Genomic DNA, 15,115 nt, shown 5'->3' on the forward strand with positions numbered 1-15,115 from the left:
ATATGACAAGGATCACTATGTGACTGACCTGATGTTTGCTGATGATAGTGCTATCCTTGCCGGTAACGACGCTGAAGCCACAGACATCCTCTACGACATTGCCCGGCAATACGGTTTGAAGATCAATGCTGGTAAGACAAAGGACCTGACAACAGATGGGTCGCAAGCCACTGTCCAGATCGAGCAAGTGCAGGACTTTAAATACCTTGGGTCGCTGGTCCAGGAGAAGAAAGTTGCATCCACCATGGAAATCCACAGCAGAATTGGACAGGCGGCCACTGCGTTCGCCTCGCTCAAATGGTGTCTGTGGAAGAGGACCAACATTTCCACTAAGACTAAAATCCGACTCTTCCGGACTTTGATCCTGCCCATTCTTCTTTACGGATCAGAAACATGGATTTGTCTCAAGTTAGATTTGAACAAACTTGAGGTATTCCAAATGCGATGCCTGCGGCAGATCTTGGGCATCTCTCTTCGCGACCACATCACTAATGATACCATCCGCACCAGATGCCAACAGCAACCAACCATTGCCGACCAAATCCAGAAGCGAAGGCTTAGATGGTTTGGCCACGTATGTAGAATGGGCACGAACAGAATACCATCCACACTCCTTTGGAGACAACGACCCACCCAATGGAGCATCCAACGGACCGCGCCTAGGAAAACGTGGGCCAAGCAAGTGGGAAATGACTTGAAGAGCCGACGTCTCGACCTTAACCAGGCCAGGACTGACGCCATGGGTCGTAAGGTATGGAAGAACATCACAGAGCAAGTCCGAAACCCTGCGGCACCTACAGCAGCATACTGGTTGCGTGGCCAACCGCCTCCCCCAGCTACCAGCTAAGGACCAAAGAAGAAGAAGAAGAGTTACATCTTATCCTTGTAAATAAATCTGCAAGATAAGCAATTTCATTTTCTTGAGGTCATTACTAAGGTCGTTGTTCCTACCGTCAAAAAACTCATCAACAGCATCTGTCGTTACCTAGTAGAGTTGATTCGTCTATTTGTAAGGCAAATTCTGTTGTTCGTAAAATGTTGCATAGGGTATTTTCTGTGTCTTTGGCCATTTCTGAACTGCATCATTGCTAAGTGGAATAGATTTTATTTTATTGTGGGGTGATTTATGTAAAACAGTACTGATAACTTTGCAGGCAAAATTAATTCTTCGCCAATTGTATGAGGCCAACAAGCCATCGTTGTTTTGTTGCAACGCACAAGAAAATATGCTCGATAATGTTGGGTGCTTTTAAAAGTAAGACAAGTCGTTATTTGCCTTATTTAAGTGCTCCAATAATCTGGAAGGCTTCATAGCCTCATTTGAATGTCTTTTCACAAATAAGGCACATTGGAAGTTGATTGTTTGCTGGTGCTGATATAAATTCATATTTTAGATATTCCACAGAATATTGTCTACATTTTTTTTTTTTTTTTTCTGGCTCAGCCATTTTTCTTCCTATTAAAAAAAAAAATAAGAAGAAGAGCATATACGTATCATTTATTATTAAGAAAATTAAAAATAAGTGTCGCCCACTTTGAGAAGCACTGCTTCATAAACTTTTTTATCCATGACCCCTTTTCATAATAAAATTATTAGCAACCACAGTTTAAGAACCCCTGCTTTAGACGATGTTATTGGATCTTCATTTATTAGAGTTGCTCACCTAATATATGGTAAAGTCATTGCTTCTTTGGTCAAAATTTAGTAAGGTAGACCATGTTGGTTCACATAGGCTTTCCTAATTGACAAATCATGGCAACCACATCCCATTTTTGTTGACTCCAATAATACGCCAAATTAGATTCTAACAACTCGTTTATAAATTCCTTTAACTCCAACATGTAATGTTTGAAGTTTCTATAGTTCACAGCCATGAATAACAAATGCTGGGGTGCTACCCATAGCAATCAGACATACAGATTTCACTAAAGCCATCATCAACAGAGTGATTTTCATATGTGGCCAGAAATGAAAGTTCCTCTGCATGTTCATTAAATAGTAAACTCACCAGGGAAGACCTTTGGCTGGGTGCAGAAAAGGAACAAAATGGAGCTCTTACCTATAAAGGCTACAGTTCTGCAAATTGCAGCATCTCAAGACTAGGCCCCTGCAGGAAGATCCGATTGAGGTGATTAAAGCCTTGAATGGATTGAGTAAGCTAAATATTAATTGCATTCTTCCACTTGCTGATACTAAATACATGAGGAGGTATAAATTCAAGTTGGGAAAGGATGGTTGCAGGTGGACGACTCTTGGAACATGCATTTATTGTTGTGGAAGTGGATGCATTGAGTAAATTCTTGGAGGGTACATGCAGATGGTTGAAATATGTAGGTTTTTGTTTTGGTTGATTTGTTTTCTTGCATCATTTGCTACTACAAATACTTTTCCTCTGACCATACCAATGTTTTCTGTTGTATTAAAAATGGTATATTGTCATGTTCAGCTGGTTCTGTGGAATTTATTTCTTCATTTTTATTGAGAAAATCATCTGTCACCTTAATATAATGAAATTTATATAAAAGTAAATTTATCAATATTAAAAACATTCCTTAACAGTTTTTTTTGGACATTCCTGCAGATATGAAGATTTATGTATAAAATTTTTTTGTAATGCATACAATGATGACATAATCATTATCTAATTCTCTAGGTCAGGGATGGCAACAAGTTGATCACAACAAATTTTAAATATATATAAAAAATAGATTAGTCAAAATCCAAATATTATTATTATTCACCCCACTGCATAATAATAATATTAGAAATCCGTTGAATCACGTGACTACTTTAGTCGTCATGCAGCCGCTAGGCTTGTCCAGTGAAAATGCACGCAATTGCATTGTGGAGAGCATAGTATATGTGTCTAATTCTTATTTAGCTTGCTTGATATTAATAACTGGACAGTACTTGTACATTAATTTAATAACCTTTGAATACTACGAAAAAGAGCAAAACGTATCATTTTCATCAACAGTGGGAACTAGAATACTTTTTTGTAATGATAAAAGAAAAATTTCGCTTGATTTGTAATGCTTCCGTGGCTATACCCAAAAAGAGGAAATTTAGAAAGGCACTTCAACACACTGATTAGTAGTATTTCTGCAACGTAAATATCAATTTTTGGTACTGGCTGAGGATCTCAAAGAAAAAAAAAATCCTGTTTTTGAATTTAATAGTGAGAAAGTTGTGGATGATTTTAAAACAATTGAAGACATTGTTCAATATGTCAACTTAGATACGAAAAAAATCGCTGAGATTTTTCACATGAAGAAATTATTACATTGCGAAACAATATCTCCCTAAAAGCCACATCATAAGAAGACGACTTTTGGAATTATGTTTGCTGAAAAAAGTACCCAAATGTAAAAAAATGCAGGAACTTTTAAATTTCTGTTTTGATTCCACATATCTATGCTGTGCTGCCACTTTATTAGGTGCACACAAATGGTTTGTCCCACAATGTTGCAAGTCACATCACCACAGTTGTGGATATAAATGCAGCAGAACAACCTTTCCAGTATCAGTTAAGCGCACAAACCGTAGCAAGAATGGGGAAAAGGAGTGATCTAACGGACTTTGAATGTGGCATGGTAGTAGGTGCTGGACAAAGCACCTCTGAAATGGCAGTTTTCCTGAACTTTGCGCACACCACAGTTTCAAGAGTGTATCGAGAATGGTGCAATGAACAGAAAACATCCTCTCAATAGCACTCCTGTGGAAGAAAATCACTTGTTGATGAGAGAGTTCAGAGGAGGATGGCTAGAATTGTGCAAGCAAACAGACGGGCCACAATTTCACAGTACAAAATATCGCAATGGGCCACATCGCGTATGTTTGTTATCAATGAAGAACAAGAGACCATGCCTCCTGTTGGCACAGCAACACCAGCACTGGATATCGAGGATTGGAAAACAGTGCTTGGTTCCTGGTGAATTTGCCAAAAACAACATGAATTCATGGACCCGTCATGTCTGACGACTACTGTGTAAGGTGGTGGGGAATGTTTTCTTGGCACACGTTGGTTCCACTGATACCCATAGATTCACGTCTGAATGCCACATCATTGCTGACCAAGTTTATCCTCAGTCAGATGGTTACTTCCAGCAGGATGATGTGCTGGTGCACAAAGCCCGAATCACTATGGAATGGTTCTGCTCAGTCCGCAGATCTCAGTCCTATTGAACAACTTTGGGACGAGCTGGAAAGGGCTGTTCACTGCAGGCCTACACCTCCGTCAAATCTCGAGGACTCCATTCCTGCACAAAATTTTCTGCATCTTGTTCAATCCATGCCTAGACGAATTCAGGTTGTTTTGAAGGCTAAAGGAGGCTCCACACACCTACTAGGTAGGTGTACCTAATAAAGTGGCAGCACAGTGTATGTGAATCAGCCTTATCATATTTGAAACAAAGAATCGCTCTACTCTTACGGACTTGCATACAAAAGTTCTTTATGACAGTATATCACAGTATATCCCCGATTTTTGCCTTATCACAGTATATCCCCGATTTTGAAAGCTTGGCAGATGACATGAAAACACAAACTTCACATAAATTAGAATTTAAAATAAGAATTCTGAATTGTATTTAATTTTAAAATTTATAAATAACATTTTTCAATGTGTTGATTTAACTTTTTTAACCATGTGCAATAAAATTCTTGAGATGGTAGATCACATCACAAATTAGGTTGGCCATAGTCGTGGTGAAATCAAATGCTCTGGCACCAAATCCAATTGAGGTAAATGAGCAGGATATACAAAACTATTTGACATTGAAATAATAGGTACACATTCCTTCTTTAAAGAACGAAATTTCAGGAAATGGTTTCAAACAGTCACATACATTGAAAGTATATCCAAATGAATTATCATCAATTTATATTGGCATAGCAATTAAAAAATTTTGGGGGTCATCACCTGTTTGTAAATTTTTGTGTATTATATCATATCTTCTGCAGCAGTTTTATCCATAGACTGGGATTTTCTTCTTCTAATTTCTGTTTCTTATATTGGCAATGTTCTTTCATAATTTGTACTGCAGCTGTTTTCAAGGGTGTTGTGATTTTTCTTCTTTAATTTCTGTTTCTTATAAGTAAGAAAATTACATATGTGGACTTCCTCCATGTTGACATTCAATTAGTTTGGAGAATATTATAACATTATATTATAATATTATTCCACCCTCTTTTTTTCATAACGCAAAAATTCAACTAACTCCACTAAAGACATTTTCAATGTCACAAAAACACATCATTACATAGTTTTTTTCTTTGAGTAATTGCCTGTACATTGATTTTATTCAGTTTCGTCAAGGAATATATTCAATATCAACTTGTGTCAGCCTACATTATCTTAAATCTCATTGAAAGCCATGCCCATCTATACTGATATTCAGAAGTTTGTAAGGCGAAGGTAAAGAAAGCCAACATGAGAAACTTCAGATAACTTACACAGAAAATTAGTTTCCTGATACAGCACTCTAGCGCTGATCACTTGGTAAACAGACGGTAGGTGTTATCGGTCTGGAGCAAAGTCAAGAATGACATATTGATTGACAGGTAGGCATGACAAATGATGTGCTGATTGGTGCACGATAACATCAGGTTAGTATCATTTTAGTAGCACTCAGAAGCCCTAATGAAAGCCTTCCATAATGGTGAAAAAAGGTCAGGTTACCTCCACTTGAACCCCTCCCGAAATGGAGGGGGTAACCTAACCTTTTTTCTTTAGAATCATGTGGACTAGCGCATAAATTGTTTATTAACAAAATATTATTTTTTTTATTACTGTACTTTTAAAGACACTCATGTGGATACACAAGTATCATAACGTCAATCAACACCTCAACAGCTATTCACTATATATATATATATACAGTCGATTATTTGGGACACATTGGGACTAGTGCATTTTGACCCGATTAAGCAGCCCCAATTATGTGAAGTTTTACATAAATAGTTAAAAATACAGCATTACGATTGATTTTCTGCGCAATCAAATCACGTTAGGATGGACTAATCATAGTAAAGTACAATTCGCTATACAATATGTAGTAAGCGCCAGTCATTGTGATCACGTTTGTAAATTAAAGTTTAATTCTATTAAATAGTGATTATAATTTGCGAAAATAGGAGGAATATTATCCACAGGCTACAAAAGTAAAGATATACTGTATTAAGTACATAATTTACACTTTATTACTAATTAAAAAAATTAAATGATACGTGAAAATCATGTTGTTGTTGATATGGAGGTTTGATGGCGCATAAGCTACTTTGGCTATAATGCGCCTTGAAAATCATGTATCATTTAGCAAAATAAAATTAAATTTAAGCTTACATTCATAGCTTAATTAATACGTGCTGTAATATGTACATACTAACTAGTTGACATTTGTGGGTGGGGGTTAAAATTTAAAACAGTAAAAAAGATAAGTACACACACAAATCGCAAGTTACGAAACTTAAAAAATAGGAATGAAGAGCAGATTTGGAAAATAATTTTTTTTATATGATTGAAGCACTAACAGAAAAGCCCAATAAACTGCTAATTATTTTATGGTTTTGACCTCCAAAAATCCGACCAAACCATGTGGTATGGTCGGAGACAATCGTAGGGTAATCTCGAGTGCCAAATAAAGTCTCCTGTCCCAATTAAACCCTGGCTATTTTCTCGATTGGGTTCTGTTTTTAAAGATTTGTCCCAAATAAATGGCTGCCCCGATTAACTGGAATCCACTGTGTGTATGTATATATATATATATATATATACAGTGGTGGACTGGTTAGGGTGTCAGCTTGCCCGATGGAAAGTGGGCCCTCTTAAACATTTGACAATATGTTAAAAATGTTGTGGGTGGGCCCCCCCCCTTGTCTCCTGGCAACCAATATTTTTACACCCAGTCTGCCACTGTATATATATATAATCTTTCTTACTTTCTTTTCTGGCGCCTCCGTAACCAGGTGGGCAGGAGCAGCAGTGCTTCTTGATTAGACCAGGGTTCGAACCCATGACTACCAAATATGGAGGATGCGGAAAGGTCAGGAAATGACCACCACATATCCCGGAGCAATATGGCCTTAGTTGCTAATGCTCCTAAAAACCAAATAACAACAACTTTCTTTTCTTATATTATTTCTTAACCTAACATTTAGGGTTAGGTCACTAAATATAAGAAAACCGTTTCTATTATTTCCTAACCTACCATTTAAGGTCAGGTTATGAAATATAACGAAAAATAAAGAAACCTTTTCCTTTTTTTCATAACCAAACTTAAATGAACAATATAGTAAAAACACTCATGAACTCCAAAAATTTGCTTTTAACAATGAGAAAAAACAATGAACAGAACAAAACTTTTATTAATTTAGTTTTCATCAAAAAATTAACCAATGTTTTATTTTCCCTACAAATTTCCTCCATCTTTAAAAGATTCATTGCTACTATTACCTGTTTACTGTTCTTTACTCATAAATATACATTATAATGCCAACCAATGACTACACAGTAGCTTGTCCTCTGTTGCGCCCACCACCAATCAATACATCTTTCTCGATTTCGGCTCCAAACCGATAACACCTACCGTCTGTTTACCAAGCAAGAAGTGCTAGAGTCCAGTGTCGGGAAACTAATTTTCTGCGTAAGTTATCCAACGTTTCTCGTCATTCTCGTGTTGGCTTTCTTTACCTTAGCCATTTGTAAATATAAAAATGGCTACTACTACTTCATAGAATGTTTCTATAGTCTTTAAAGAGATTCTGTAATGAACAGGCATAATATACTGATATTACTGTGAAAACAACTTTCAAAAATTTATATACATATAAATGATATATATGTGCAAATCATGTAAGAACAAGGAAACGGTTTTCACTTTCTGATCCTTATATGTTTATACATCACAAACAAATAACATTTCATTGGCTTTCTGTTCATACACATATGTGCAATTCATTAAAGAGTTACTGGTGCATGAATGGTATGCATATAAATTATCAGGTGACAAGAAGTCTATGGCAGATATAAGCTAGTCTGTCACAAAGGAGCTTAGGCAAGCAAAGGCAAATTACAAGAAATCTTTAATGAAGGATGCAGAGAAAAACAGCAAAGCCTTTTTTACTTATATAAAAGCTAGAAGGAAGGGTATGGCTAAGGTTGATCCACTTGATATCCATGGTTTTACTGATGATCCTGCTCAGACAGCTGACAAACTGAAAGATTTTGCCATCTACATTCACACATGAGGAATTCTGTAGGGAACTGCAGGACAGAAGCTTATTAAACTCTAACAGGGAGCTAAGTGACTTTGTAATAACTGAGAACAAAGTGAAGGAAAAGTTGTTGAAGTTAAACAAAAGAAAGGCACCTGGGGTGGACGGGATCTATCCAGTTATATTAAAGGAGACATCAAAGGAAGTAAGCAAACCCTGAGCCATAATTATGAGAGCATCCTTGGACTCAGGGAAGGTACCCACAGATTGAAGATGGGCAAAGGAGGACCAAAGGGTTACACGAGAAATTACAGACCTGTTAGTTTAACTTCTGTTCCGGGGAAAATAATGGAATCACTGAACAAAGACCATTGCAGGATCACCTAGACAAGACTGCAGTAATAATTCAGTCACAGCACGGGAAGGGGAAGTCATGTCTGAGTGATTTTACTGGATACTATGAAATGGTCACAAAGGAACTGGAGGCAAAAATAATTTTGATATCATATACTTGGATTTCAGGAAAGCATTTGATACTACTGGGCAAGTTGCTACAATGGATAAAAGGATGGTTGAGCAGAAGACAGAGAGTGGTACTCAGTGGACTAATGTTATTAGTGGAGTCCCCAAGTGTTTAGTGTTGTATATTTTCAATGATATTGACAAAGGTATATGAAGTTTGCAGATAATACAAAGATTGGCAGGGTTGTTAAAGATGGTAACGATGGTACACTGCTACAACAGGATCTGGAAAAGATGGGCTGAGAGGTGGCAACTGAAGTTTAACATTGACAAATGCAGAGTACTGCATATGGGTAGCAGTAACCTCCAGAGTAACATACCAACTGTGTGGAACTACACTCAGGGTAGTGGAAAATGAAAAAGACCTGGGGTTAACTGTGAAGTCAGATATGAAGTTTTCTGTGCAATGCAGACAGGCTGTCAGAACAGGTCACAGGATCTTGTCAATGATATTTTGATAGAAGGGATAAGGAGGTGATTATCCCTTTGTATAAGGCAATGGTAAGGCTACACCTTGAGTACTCCTCATTTTAGGAAAGATGTAGAGTTGCTAGAATGAGTACAGAGGAGGACAACAAGATTGAGGGGAACAAAGGGCCCCTCTTACTGAGAAATGCTTAAGTTCTGCAAAGTTATCTGACTGAGGTGTACAAGACCTTTAATGGTTTGAGTAGGCTCAATGCTGATGGGATTCTTCCTCTTGCTCAGATTACAAACCTGAGGAAGCATAAATTCAAATTGAGGAAAGACAGTTGTAGAATAGATGTGTGGGAAGCTCATTGCTGGAACAAAGGAGTAAAAACATCTGTTGTTGTGGAAGTTGATAGTTTAAATAAATTTAAGAAAGAACTGGACAAACTTTTAGAACGTATGTATGAGTGAAATGGCTGATGCTGTTCAAGCTTGCTTTCTTGCATCATATGCCTCTACTAATGCTAATATTTAGCAAAAATTATAAGTGATATTAAAACAATCTCACCTCATCTGGAAGAGAGCGTCTGATAAGACAGTATGGATCAAACTTTTTTTCTCTCAATATTTGGATACCTCGCTTTATACTGATATGATGTAACTGGTTGCTAATTTTTAAACATAATAGATCCTCCTATTAAGTAAAGGAAAAAAAAATCTTAAATATATGGTCAATGTACTACATTTCAGATATACCTTGCATAATGCATTTTTAAAATTCTCTATAATAAAGAGAATAATAAAACACCCTTTTTCCATTTTTACTCTTAAATAACACTATTAATAAGTTATATAATTTTGCAGCTAGGGCTTGCAGTACTGTCAATTATTCATTTATCAATTACTATTGAAAGCTATTATTGCAGTACTTACCTCTAAGATCTGTGTTTAGGATTTAAAATTCATAAAAGCAAAAATGGAGGTAAAGGATTAACTACATTAAATTAAGTAAAAACATGCCCTGAGGAAGAAGAAGTGCACCGGTTTTTCCTCTGGTTATCGTCTATAAAAGAAACTGCATAAAAATGAAGGACTAGGACAGAGTGCTAATAACCAGGAGCTTAAACGTAAGTCTTTCGATGCTATCATCATCAATTGGTTATGTGATACACACAGAAAGTAGCCATTTATAGTAACTTTAATTCCCAGGATGCATCATGTGATGCAAAGAAGAGAAGGTTCAAACCAGATCGGACCCTTATGTAATGGATATGGAATAGTATTATATACTCCAGTTACTTTGCATCGATATTTACAGAAGAAAAACCCTTTATGTCGAAAAAACTTTCAAGCCTACTAGTCAGTAAGTGAAAATTTTTTTTTTTTTTTTTTTCATTGAAGGGGAAACACATTTCACCATAATAACGTAAAAGCCCACACAATTCCAGTTATCTTAATTATTGCAAATGCAATAAGATCAAGTTTACTACCCATTTATAATAGATTGCACTAACAGAAAATTCCAATAAACTGGAAAGTACAAATTGTTTTTATTGTTTTGTGGTAGTAACCCCCATAAATGTTCTTTAAAAATATATCAACAAAAGCATTCAAAATTGATTCTTATAAAGGAACATATGATAACAATGAAAGGGTAGTACTCCATTATAAAAATGACCTTTTAGAGAGATAAATAGCTCAGTTACATTGCGAAATTTCAACCTCCGAGGTCTTGGAAGGAAGTACCAAAAAAAAAAAAAAAAAAAATTGTTATTGGGTTCACAGAGTGATATTTTCACAATATCTCCATGATTTTTATAAGTTTGCACTGGCCAGAAAAAACTTAGGTGGTTGTTGTTGTTGTTATTTGGTTTTTAGCAGCATTAGCAACTAAGGCCATATTGCTCTGGGAATATGCGGTGGTCATTCCCTGACCTTTCCGCATCCTCCGTATTTGGTGATGACGGGCTCAAACCCCAGTCTAATCAAGAAGCGTGTGCTACACACTGCTGCTCCTTCCCACCTGGCTACGGAGGCGCCCAAAACTTAGGTAAAGTTGAATTTACGTAAGTCAGAGAGCGCCTGCATATCCTGTTCAATAACTCTAGTATAGCTAATTGGGATTGTTTTTTGTCTAATTGTGAGCGTATTTTATCAGGACCAATTGAACAATGTTTTTTTCTAACAGGGTTTGCTTTACTTTTAATATTGTGAAATTCCTTTCAGTCTGATAGCTAGATGCACACTACCAGGTGTCTCTCATATTGTGGAGTTATACTTCATAACTGGATTGTCATCATTGCAACACCAGTTTGCCTGCCTGCCCGCCCACCGATGAGAAGCCAATAAGCTTTGAAATGGTGCCGTGTGGGTGATGGTATCTGCTGAGAATAAGTAACAATAGTCTTCTCCATTGGCGAAGTGTTACTTATTCAAGGTAGTGCAATATCATGGAAACTCATTGTGAAGGTATTCACAATATGAGATATACTTAAATGAAGCATTTGTACTAACCTGTACATTCAGTAAACTTTTAAGCAACACGAGGCTTTAGCTCTAAATTTTTTTCAGAACTAGACAAAATATTGGAGGGAATAGATAGGCGAAATGGAAAGGTTTTTTTTTTTTTTTTTTGGCTAATGCTGTATATGCTTGCTTTCTTGCATCATTTACCACTGCTAATGCTGAAAAAAAAATAAAAAAATTAATAAATAAAATATATCAAATATGCTTGAAATGCATAATAGTGCATTACATTTCAAGCCTAACTTAAGCCCTTTTTTTCCGCCTGCATTACTTACCTTGTTTTTATCCATATACCATATGTTGCAGTAGAAGCACTGGCTAAAGGAATAAATGGGCAATGTGACAGATGTACAGAAATGAAATATTCTTGGTTTGTGCATAAAACTTATTGCTTTTAGCTCCTTTTTTTTGTTATAAATCATATCTGCTAACACCCCATGAAAATGGTCTGAGGTGGAAACAAACATGATAAGTTCTGTGTAAGTATTAAGCTATTAATCCAGAAGTGGTGACACTTGTTTAGTTGTTAGCACATCGGCTTCTGTGGCCATAATGCACCTCCCAAGGTTTTTCCATTATACTGTGATTCGAACCTGTGACCTTCGGGTTGCCAGGCAGGCACTTTACCCTCCACCTGGCTAGCCCCGTCGGCAAGTGGTAACACTCAAAATGTAGCACAAAACAGGGGCAGATCACCGTACCCAACTTTGTTTTGAATTTTTTTTTGAGTTCTACTTAAACAGTGCCAATATTTCATTTTTCTTAACTTTCAATGCTTTCTGTGATCTTTGTACTCTGTACTCTGTACTTTCTGGGATCTTTCTGTACTTTGAAAATTTTAAATCATGCTGTTTTACACTTATTTTCAAAAAATAAATAAAAAATAATTAATCCTGCTGAATATTTCAAAATAAAAATTTTATTCTCTTATTCTCTTCCATTTCCAGTTAAAGAGAGTTAAGTGAAATCCAATTAAATAAATTAATAATTTTTTCATTCTTTTTTAGACATTCAGTTTTATCACTACATCCTATTATTTTTATTTATATATATATATTAGTTACTTTGATTTTTACGCTTAGTTCAAATTTGCGTAGATAACACAATGCAATATTTGAAACTATGTATCTAGCTTCCGGCAGAGAATCTTGAGAGATTATTGGACTTCGTGTTATTGTCTTTACTATACAACACTGCTCTACAAACAAAAAGCCAACTGGATTTTTAACTATTCATTAACAGTTAATATCAGAATGTTATTTTCAAGGGTTGCCTGTCAGGTGACCCACCAAACAGCCAAGTTAAAGCTATTGATTAGGATGAATAACTGCTTTACATTAAATTCCCAGCCCTGTTTAATACAAAACATAAATTATTCAACTAAGATTTCCCAAACATTCTTGCCAGGTTCAAGTTGACAATCATCACACAATAATATTTTTATTTATTTTAATATATCTTTATCATAGCCAATAAATAAAGTAAAAGGTACATAATAACCATAACAACAGAAAGCCAGGGACGTTAAATTATCTGAATGGCAAACTATCTGCTATATTCCTATAGATTAAAAAAAAAAATGCTTTTAAATAATAAACTCTGTGGAGTTTATTGTTTAAGATAATAAACAGAACCAACTTTTCATCTTCCTTGTTTATTCATTCAACTGCCATTTTCTGGAACAACCTTCCTTCATACATATTTCCTGAAAATTACAGTCTACAGAAGTTCAAGTCTAATGTCAATAAATATCTTCTTTCATCTTCTCAACCTCCAACCCAAGCATGGTACTAAGTACTATAGGTTCTAATACCTCTCGTATTTTGGGGTTTTTTCATAAAAAAATAATAACAAATAAACAAATCAGATTCTCTCTATGAATGTTCCAAATTAAGTATGTTTAGCAGAATGTTTTAAGAAGGACATTATTATTATTAGCCAGAAGGACATTATTATTATTAGCCTTATGCTGCACGAGCCAAAAAAAAAAAAAAAATTTTGAGTACCCCGAGAGACAGAGAGAGAGGTAGGAGGGAATCACCATAAGAGAGAAGAATGATGATATCCAGCCCATACTACCAGATGTGAGCCCCTGGGGTTTAAAAGAATACTGAACATGCAACATGAATAAGTCCATCACTAGGCTTGATGGCATTTCTCCGAGTTTTTAAAATATGTGTCTGAATTAACTTCTGTATTGTGTTCTCTCTTTACACTTCTGATTCCACTCTAGATGAAAATTTGATCATATATGACCAATTTCTAAAAAGAATGACAAATCACTCATTTCCAATTGTTATTAATTCTAGAATTACTCAGATGGAATTATGGATTCAGTAAGTCTCAATGCTGAATGATATCTTGGCTTATGTCACTCATCTTTGGACATATTCCATGGAAAATTTCAAAGAAATTCAGAGTTTCTCTCAATGTCTCCAGGCCACTGTTGTTTTGTATATTTATCAATGATATTGATGAAAGTATATCAGGCTTAATGTCGAAGTTTGCAGATGACACGAAGGTTGGCAGGGTTGTTAATGACAGTAATGGCAGTGTGCTACTGCAACAGGATCTAGATAATTTGGGCAGATGGGCTAAGAAGTGGCAACTGAAGTTTAACCTTGACAAATGCAAAGTACTGCATATGGGTAGAAGTAACCCCAGAGAAACGTACCAACTGTGTGGTACTACACTTAAGGTGGTAGAAAATGAAAAAGACCTGGGAGTAATTGTGCAGTCAGATATGAAGTTTTCTGAGCAATGTAGACAGGCTGCTAGGGCAGGTCATGGGGTTTTGTCAATGATATATAGGAATTTTGCTAGCAGGGAAAAGGAGGTGATTGTCCCTCTGTATAAGGCAATGGTCAGGCCACGTCTTGAGTACTGCGTACAGGTCTGGAGGCCTCATTTTAGGAAGGATGTAGATTTGCTTGAGCGTGTACAGAGAAGAGCAACACGATTGGTGAGGGGAATGAAGGGATCCTCTTATCAAGAGAGGCTTAAGTTCTGCAAATTGCAGTGGCTGGAGACTAGGCACCTGCGCGGTGATCTGATTGAGGTCTATAAGGCCTTGAATGGGTTGAGCACGCTGAATTCTGATGGGATCCTCCCACTTGTTCAGAATACGAACCTACGGGGACATAAGTTCAAATTAAGAAAGGATAGATGTAGAATAGATGTGCGGAAATTTGCCTTTAGCCAGCGGGTTGTTAATTGCTGGAACAAACTTCCATCTGTCGTTGTGGAAGTTGATAGGTTAAATAAATTTAAGGAGGAACTGGACAGGCAATTGGAGGGTATGGTGTGATTTTTTTTTTTTTTTTTTTTTTGGCTGATGCTGCATAAGCTCCTACACTGCTTTCTTGCATCAAGTGCCACTACTACTACTACTACTACTATTACTATTACTACTACTTTTGTCATCTTTGGTATAAGTCTTCT

The 15,115-nt window shown here is 36.2% G+C and overlaps 1 protein-coding gene across 3 annotated transcripts in view; it reads right to left on the reverse strand.

Moving 5' to 3' along the window:
* Positions 1 to 15,115, reverse strand: part of LOC150077402 (liprin-beta-1-like) — a 400,264-nt gene that overhangs the window by 17,534 nt on the left and 367,615 nt on the right. For all 3 annotated transcript variants that reach the window (XM_090386092.1, XM_090386090.1, XM_090386091.1), the window contains exon 15: positions 9,717 to 9,842. In XM_090386092.1, the coding sequence (XP_090242218.1) occupies positions 9,717 to 9,842 (126 nt within the window). The remainder of the gene's footprint in view (positions 1 to 9,716; positions 9,843 to 15,115) is intronic.

The sequence above is a fragment of the Mastigoproctus giganteus genome, chromosome 12, assembly GCF_048544385.1.
Source record: "Mastigoproctus giganteus isolate SK-2022 chromosome 12, ASM4854438v1, whole genome shotgun sequence".
Lineage (NCBI taxonomy): Eukaryota > Metazoa > Arthropoda > Arachnida > Uropygi > Thelyphonidae > Mastigoproctus > Mastigoproctus giganteus.